This window comes from Gavialis gangeticus, unplaced genomic scaffold (genome assembly GCF_001723915.1).
Source record: "Gavialis gangeticus isolate Ggan-Ray unplaced genomic scaffold, GavGan_comp1, whole genome shotgun sequence".
Taxonomy (NCBI): Eukaryota; Metazoa; Chordata; order Crocodylia; family Gavialidae; genus Gavialis; species Gavialis gangeticus.
In genome coordinates, this window is record NW_017729033.1 from 100,139,978 (window position 1) to 100,148,974 (window position 8,997).

Here is an 8,997-nt window from a genome sequence, read left to right on the forward strand (position 1 = left end):
TGTGTGTGTGTGTGTGTGTGTGTGTGTGTGTGTGTGTGTAAGTAAAGAACAAGCTACTTTACAGCACGGATTAAACAGGGATCTGAAGATCAAAGCAGACTTTTTCCCCACTCTTATAGCCAATTTCTGTACATTTCTGCTACAATATTTCTCCTTATTGGAAATTTGTCTTGGTAGCCACCGTGAGGGAAACATGCCTTTTTAGGCAATGCTATGCAAACATCTACACTTCCTGGCACTTGAGTCTGCTCGACAAGCAGTGCGTAGGTTGGGCGTTTCTATGAAACGCCCAACCTCCAACACCACATCACTCCTGCTGAACAAAGTTGGGTGTAGCTCTCTCAGGAACCCCAGTCAGGGAGCAGGTGGGGGGGCTAGGGGTTCCCTCTCCTAGAAGGTAAGGGCAATACACCTCTTTGGTGCAGCATGATGTAGACAGCTCAGGACAAGCATCTGAGGGGGGAATCTAGTGGCTGTTTGCAAACTAGTCGGGACCAGCAGGCACTGGGGGAGTCCCTGTTCCCCTGAGCACTACCAGAAGTGACAAGAAATAAGGGTCACAAGCTGGCAGATTTAGGCTAGACATCAGGAGGCACTACTTCACTGTCTGGGTGGCTGGCATCTGGAACCAGCTTCCAAGTGAAGTGGTGCTGGCTCCTACCCTGGGGGTCTTTAAAAGGAGGCTGGATGAACACCTGGCTGGGGTTGTTTGACCCCAGTACTCTTTCCTGCCATGGCAGGGGGTTGGACTTGATGATCTGCTCAGGTCCCTTCTGACCCTACTAACTATGAAATTACTAGTGTTATTCAAACCTCACTTAACCAAGTGTTGGAACACCACATTTATCACTAATGCATGTTACTTTGCAAATACATTGTGACATCCAACCCTTTTCTCAGACAAAGAAAAAGTACCAACTTTAAAGTGAGTTTTCTTATTGTGGAATACCTATACACTAGGGCTGTGCGAAACGGGTGCGTTTCAATTCTGGTTTCAGACTCGGCTGTTTCGGAGGACAGCGATTCATTTTGGTGTTTTGGATCACTGTCCTGTTTTGTTTTGGCCAAATTTGTTTCGAACAGGCTGCAAGGGAAGCTTTACACAGCCCTACCCAGGCGGGCAGGGCTGCAAGGCCAGGGACTGCAGCGGGGAGCAGGATAAGGCTGTGGGTGGCTCATCCAGAGAAGGGCCGCTGCTCTCTGTGCAGGAGAGGAGCACAGATCTCCGATCCCTGTCACACTGGGTTGTGGGGCAGGTTAGCAGCACAGAGCAGCGAACACACCTGCTGGTCCCTTCCATGCAACTCGGCTCCGCAGGGAGCAGAGATCCATGCCGGAGGTCTCCTCGCCACAGCTGCCCACCCTGTGCTGCCCCAGCAACATGGGGCTGCGTGGGGCAGACAGAAGCAGTAAGACGACCCCAGTGCGGATCTCTGCTCCCTGCAGAGCCAGGTTGCATTGCACGGATAGCCCAGCCTGTAGTTTGATTCCCCAGGCCCTGATTTGATTCCCCAGCTCTCTGATCATTCCTTCAGGTCTTCCCAGGGGATGCGGGCCCCCAGATCCACGCATCAGGTTTCAGCAGGCTGCTGCTGCAGGCTGGGGCCAGTGGCAACATTGCAGTCTTCTTGGTGCGGCTGTGACAAGCAGCTGCCACTGGCCCCAGCCTGCAGCAACAGCTTGCTGAAACCCCGCATGCAGATCTGGGGGCCCAGACCCCCCAGGAGGAGCCAGGGAAATGATCAGATAGCTAGGGAAACAAACCTAGAGGTAGCTGTCAATATCAGAGCAGTCGTTCCCTCCCTCTTCTTAGTTTTTGTTTCCCTGCAAGCCTGGCTCTGAAACTCCAAAATTCTCCAAAACATTTCCTAATTGTTTCAGAGCCTTCTGATTCATTTCAGAACCTTCCATTTCAATTTAGATGATTCGGTGTTTTGGGTGCTGAAACGGCTTGAAACACCTCCAAAACAAAACCACTGCCAAAATTTTGCACAGGCCTACTGTATACTACCAAGGTGTGGAAGCCTAGAGGAGGGACACTTAAGAGCCTTTTTAATTTCTTCCCCTCATGGGTGTCTCTAGAGCTTCAAGAGTCAAGGCCTAGGGTCAGTGAGGATCTAGTCAGGGAACTTCTGGAGGGACTGGACGTATTTAAATCAGCTGGTCCTGACGGTCTGTTTTTTTGTTTGTTTGTTTTTAAATTGAGCTCCCCATAAATAACTAAGAAACCACGAGCTTGACTGAATAGCCATCATCAGAATAAAGCTGGATGCGAGTATTGGTGGATGAACACAGCAAAGCAGCCCTGCCTTGAGTGAGTGGAAGCACAGCTTGGTGCCCAGCTGGGAACTCTCCTTCAGGGCTTTGTAGACCACAGAAGCCTCTGAAGTCTCATCCCGAAACCCATGTGCTGCCACTGTCTGAGGTATGGGGTGGGACAGAGAGGGGGTGGTGGTGGTGGTGGTGGTGTGGCCGGGATGGAGCTGTAAGGCTGGGAAGGGGAAGCAGCAGCAGCAGGTGGGGGCCCATGGTAGGATGGGGGAAGTGAGGCCAGCAGGGATAAAAGGTGGGGGCCGGGGTTTCCTAGCAACTGAGATTAGTAACTTGTTTCACTTAATGTTTAATGGCTAAGGTTTCTCGAAGGTTGTGTGTTTATTATCCCTTCCCCCACCCCATACCAAACCCTGTTTTAGGTGAATGTTGCTTGCAAGTGGGAAAGTTTGTTTCTAGGTGGGAACTGGAGACAGATTTAGTAAGCTGGTACTAAATTCCTAATGTTGAACCTGGCCTTCATTACTGCAGGCCAGGGCATACAGGAGGGTTACCTTTATATTATGTAAAGGTAAGTCCAGCTGGCAACTGCGAGACACAGATACGCACACACTACTACCCAGATTGTGACACCTCCACTCACATTAATGGCACTTTACATTGTAAAAAAAAGTCATGACACCTAGAATGACAGCAGTGTTCCTACGTCTTCTAACCAAGGTGCTAGCACTGAGCATGCTAACATGCTCAGGAGAGGAGTCAGAAGAAAATAGTGGTAATAATATTACCCCTTACGCACCACAATGATGATGATATCAAGACAGTTCCAGAGACTCCTGAAGTAATGCAGTTTATGAATGTGAATTTCCAAGATCTCTTCCACCATGTAATAAAGAATGAATAGGCAAAATGCTATTTCACAGGCTGCCATGAAGAAATCAAAAGTAGAAATATAATGAATTAGCTTCACTGGCTGAAACTGCCAAGATGTAAGAAGGCCTCCAGTTGCTGGAAACTCCACTAATAACCTGTTTCAAAACAAGAAAAAAGAAGCTATGAAACAGTCTTTGGAAGTGTTCCTGCCAAATGGTTTATAGTATGTTAGCAGGCAGTTTTAGCCACCCAAAATAATATTTCAGAAGAAACAGAGGAAGTTGCTCAATTTCCTTTAGACCCAAATGTTATAGATTTCCCCAATGCTATTCTGTGCTCAGGTGAGATGCACACCCAGCACTGTTTAAGGCATATATACAAACCCCCAATTTACATAAAAGAAAGAGAAGGAATCCTAAAACACTTGTCTCATTCCAGAAATATCTGAAGGAGGAGGTAATACAAATGAGAGGCTTAGCCATGCCCCATAGACCTACTAGGCAGGACACTTCAGTAGTCTCTGGTCACTTTATTTATTTTCCCTCCCAGAAGCTACCCCCAAATGTAAGAACACTGATGAAAGTCATTAAAATTGAGACTTCTGACAGGCAGTTTCCTCAGAGATCTGATGAATTACAGGCTGGGTTTGACCTCCCTGCATATTTACACATTTTGATTATCTGTACTGTGTTCTTACAAAGGAGACAGGAAAATGGAGCTTGCATATCTGGTTGGACAACTGTATCATCAAGACTGAACAACATTTCAATAAGTCTAGAAAGGCAAGAACATGGAAATACTAGAGAAAATGTTCAAACTCAATTTAATCAGGCTTCTTCATACCAAAGGTGGAATGGAGAATGCCATAAAAGAAGAACAAAAGGTAGATGTCACAGCATGGTTTTAAGTGAAAAAGCAAGTATGGGGGAACAAAGAAACAGGCATATGGTTTCACAGCAAGAGGGGTCCTTTTTACTGAGTCATTAGCCATTGAAGAAAGGAACTGACTGTATGGAAGATATTCACAGTAATTCAGAGATTCTATTTGTACAAAGGAGGATTCCTAAAGGATGCTGACTCAGTTCCAAAGAACTTTTGAAAGGGACCAGAAAACAAACAGGAAATGACAAAAAGTGTATAGTTATGTTACTGTTTTTGTCTAAATCTGCACCTCTCATGCTATCCAAAGTGAAGAATACTAATAAGAATCCCTTGCAAAACCTGTTTTATGTGCTTCGACTGTCCATGCTGTAGAAATAGTAAACCATAAACTCAAATGCCCACAAGATCAGAGGTCTAAGAAAAAGTGTGCTTCAGCTGCCACGGTGACTCCAGGTTAGCAAAGATGCTGGAGGCCAGAGCAGCTGGAACATGAGGTCCCACTTCCACATGTGGAAAACAGAGAGGCAATACTCAGGAAGCTTCTTTGATCAGAGAGTTCCAAGAGAAACATGCCTGGAGCACATGCAGATGCAGATACATGGCTTGAGTGTGCAAAACCCTGAATGGCAGCCTGCTGAGCATGCAGCATGAAAAACTTTACAGGGATTGGACAGACTCACTTCAGTAATGCCAAGCGCATACTGAATAACTCCCACAGTGAAAAGGAACACAAATCCTAGAACTAGAGGTCCTGCTCTGAATTTGGAGGGAACATAACCATTATGAAAAGTTCTATACATACTTGACAATACAGAATAGATTGATGTTTGCGTTGTATACAGAGAAATCAATAAAGGCTGCCCTTGTCCCTCTATCCAGCCAGAGGTTCTTCTTAAGTGTAGCAATCTGTGTAGCTGTCTCCTCCCTGGTTCTTGACAAATCCTGGTAATAACCAGCCCCACCGTAGGTAGCAATCAAACCCCAGTGGCTGCTCCCATTCAAATCCTTTTCACTGGTATAAGTCCAACTAATTTAAGAGCAAAAGAAAGAACACATTACTCCCTCTTCTTGCATTTAACAGCAACTGTTGAAAAAAAGTGATTTCTTAAATGAAAGTAGCTGCTTTTTTTGTTTGTTTTAAAGATATGCACAGGAATTTGTGAGATATATTCCCTGAAAAAGGCACAAAAGGTTCATTTGATCAACCAGAGAAAATGCAGATAGAAATCATGCCATAAGACATCACAATGACAACAGAATACATACATTCTAAACAGGCAGTCCAATTGTTGTGGTGAAATAAAAAGCATCAGTTATACCAGGGGTGGGAAAATCCAGCAGACTCAATTTCCCAGGAGCCCCTGTGGCAGCAGCTCCTTCTGGCTGCCACTGCCTGAGCTAACCTCACTGCCTAGGCACCCTGGTCCGTCTGCCCCACTCACTGTCAGAGGTGGGACCCACGCAGGCAGGGTGCGTGGCAGAAGCGAGATAGGCAGGTGGGTCTATGGAGATGCCTAGATCTTAGGGCAGTGACAGTGTGGGGCCAGGGCAGAGCCATGATCCACAGCCTGCGTGCCCCTGCTACAAGTACAGGTTCTGTGGGCAGGGCCATGCAGGGAGCAGTTCATGGCTCTGCTGCAGCCCCATGCTGTCACTTCCCCAAGATCCCAGCCCTGAAACAGCTTCCCATGTGGCTCCTGGCCAGTCTGCATGGGGACCCCAGGAGCAATGTGGTCATGGCAGTGCAGGGCCAGGGCACAGCCCCGGTTCTGCAACCCCATACTGTCATGGCCCTACCACTCCCAGGGTTTCCATGGAGACCAGCTGGGAGCCACCCAGGTAGGGCCTGTTGGGAAATGGAGTTAGGCCACCAGCTGGCTGTGCCATTTTGCCCACCCCGGGTTATACAGTACTTTACAAAAGTAATCTGCACAGCCAAATAGCCCCTGTGTTCTGGTTGAGGGAGATAATTCATCCAAAACCTCATAGCGAGTAAAGCAAAAAACCTAGAATTAGAATCCAGAGGTCCTCAGAATCCAGTCTATGCTTACAGCACAGTTTATTTCCTAACAAGGGAAATAACCATTGGAGGCAACTTCAACACATCTAAACCAACTGAGCCAAGCACACTCCCCCACCCCCAGAAAAATATAAAACTGTGAAGGATGACTTTATTGGGGTACAAAAAAAAAAAAAACCGCCTGGAATTGAATTTAATTGGAAATCAAGAGTTTACATACAGAGCACGCAAGAATTAAAATACTGCATTTGGCAGCTACTAGGGAACTGGTTAAGAACATCTTCAGAAAATAAAATACTGTCATTTTGGTTGTGCACATTTTCATAGATTTCATAGACATTAAGGGCCGGAAGGGACCTCATAAGATCATCGAGGCAGGAAGTCAGCTAGGGTCAAAGGATCCCAGCAAGATAAGCATCCAACTGTTTCTTAAAAGAGTCCAGAGTAGGTGCATGCACCACATCTGGGGGGAGTCTGTTCCAGGCCTTGGGGGCTCAGACAGTGAAGTTTTTCACTATGTCCAGCCTAAAACAGTTTTGCAGGAGTTTGTGACTGTTGGACCTTGTCATCCCCTGGGGTGCTCTGGTGAACAGGTGTTTCCCCAGATCCTGATGCACACCCTTATGTTCTTATAAGGTTGCCACCAAGTCACCCTTGAGCCTCCGCTTCTCCAGGCTGAAGAGTCCCATGGGTCTCAGCCTCTCTTCATAAGGCCTGTTCCCTTGCCCTCTGATTATGCAAAAGAAATACATACGCAGTTCCATTTTGGAGCCCAAATGGAGCCTTGTCTTCATTAGTAACAGAATAGACATCATAACATTCTTTAATTTCATCCTTTAAATCATCAGGTATTGAGCATGATCCATTTCTCACTTTCAGCTGCCGAATACGAGGCACCCCTAAAAGCAGATTCTCATAGTAAATGAAGCTTTTATTTTCTGCCATGGTTTTATTATTGTACCACATCTTCCAGTACAGACCATCCAACAAAGGGCCTTCTGTGAACTGAGGAGAAAGACAGAATAATTTTAGAAGTGATCAGTTTACTTACAGCCAACACTTAATATTTTAATCATGTTCATTCTTGCCATGGAAGCATTTTTATTACAAATGCCAATTTTTTGCTTTTAACAGAAAATGATTTTGCTATATAGAATCAATTAGAAACAACTTTTCTGGAAAATTAAGTGTTGCTAGGCCCAAGGGGAATTTTCTTCTACCCATCATGATCAGAAGAATGTTAGCTATGCTACCTCGACTGTGGCAAAGGAAGGAAAGGAAGACAACTAAATAATCCTGGGCCCTTGTTAAAACGAACAGCTTCTTTGTGCCCATTATCTTTTGGAATTAAAGCGCACACACACACACCCTACTCCATGCTAATCACCCATTCAACAGCATGTAGCATTTCTTAATCATCATAACACTTTTTAGCTCAGAGTCAAATAAAAACACAGATCACACACACAATGTAGTAGTTTAAAGTACAAATAAATGGAAATGTATCATTGCTTGATATATGACATCATTATGAAAAATTGCTGTTGATCAGAAAAGCTAGAATTTTCAAAAGTTCAAGTGATTTAGGAGCCTAAGTCCCGTTGGGCTCATCTACAGGTTCATTAATGTGCCTTTGCTACTGCACATTAAGCTTATTACCTCTAATATGAGGTACTACATAAAGATGCACTGGGCTGCGCTAATGCACGGTAGCAAAGGCAGTTGACAAGTTCTACTGTGCATTAGCACGGTTTTTGCCATGACACATTAATGCACAGTAGAATAGTTACTGTGCTTTACAGTGTCTTGTGTAGACACACTCATGGAAAGATAGTTTTAAGACTTTTAATTTTACTAAGGCTTCATTGTGAAACAGTGTTTTGCGGATAAGGAAAAGAGAACTAGAGGAATTCAAAATAATTTTGCACTAAAAATCATTATAACATTTTCCATATAGCACCAACCACCCCAGAGCAGCCCAAACCACTCAATGACCCTGTTCTTGTACCACAATCTCCCCTTGCCCTTCTTGGTATAAGGGCACTGTAACGGCTCAGAGAGAAACTGAAGATCAATGACCTACAAACAAAAGTTCAAATCCTACAAAAAGTTATGCATATGTTAAGCTCTAAGCATGCAAATAGTATCCCCGAAACCAACAGGATCATTCATGTGCTTAAAGTTAAGTATGCTCAATCTTAGCAAGAGTGTGATCTAGAACTGCTTTAAATGTTGAGCAAAAGTGCAGAGGGCCGAGATGCAACCCTACTAGGAAGTACCGCATTCAGAGCAGCCAGCTGTTGCCCCAAACCTGGGCAAACTTTTGGGTGATTTCCTGAACCTCGCCCTGGGTCCAATAGTGAGCGGGGCTTCTATTGCTGCATCTTCTATGCAGCTAAGAGCTGTGAATCTTCTTGGACAGGGGTAGGCAATTATTTGGCTTGGAGAGCCACTTAGGGAGGTTTGGTGAGCTGTTACAGGCTGGGTCAGCAACACCCCCCCCAGCCCACCAAAACTGTTTAAGTGGTCTGTGGCGCTGGATGGAGTGGGCTAGTGAGTCTCCATGGAGACCGGCCTGGGACCCCCACAGGCAGGACGTCGTTGGCTGCGCAGTTGGGATCGAGCCACAGGCAGGCAGGGAGTAGCATCTGGGAGCAGGGCAAGAAGGGCTGGGATTGCAGGGTGGTAACAGCGTGGGGCCAGGGCACCAGGCAGAGCTGCAATTGACTAAGCACATGGCTCTGAGCTGTCACCGCCTCGCGATCCTGTCCCTAGCCCCAGCCCTGTCCACTCATCTGTCCCACACCCCACCCACCCACCACCCCATTCACCTGGCCAAGCAGGCCCTCCCCACAGGGGTGTCTTGGCCAGTCCCTAAAGAAACCCTTCCAACCCACCTGATCCATCCACTACCCCGGGCAATGAGTGCGGGGGGGGGGGGGGGGGGCCCC

The 8,997-nt window shown here is 46.2% G+C and overlaps 1 protein-coding gene across 2 annotated transcripts in view; it reads right to left on the reverse strand.

Moving 5' to 3' along the window:
• The window catches only part of PKD2 (polycystin 2, transient receptor potential cation channel), a 57,851-nt gene that overhangs the window by 25,564 nt on the left and 23,290 nt on the right, over positions 1 to 8,997 (reverse strand). For both annotated transcript variants that reach the window (XM_019526472.1, XM_019526471.1), the window contains 3 exons: positions 6,801 to 7,051; positions 4,829 to 5,053; positions 3,071 to 3,299 (listed from right to left, as the gene is read on the reverse strand). In XM_019526472.1, the coding sequence (XP_019382017.1) occupies positions 3,071 to 3,299; positions 4,829 to 5,053; positions 6,801 to 7,051 (705 nt within the window). The remainder of the gene's footprint in view (positions 1 to 3,070; positions 3,300 to 4,828; positions 5,054 to 6,800; positions 7,052 to 8,997) is intronic.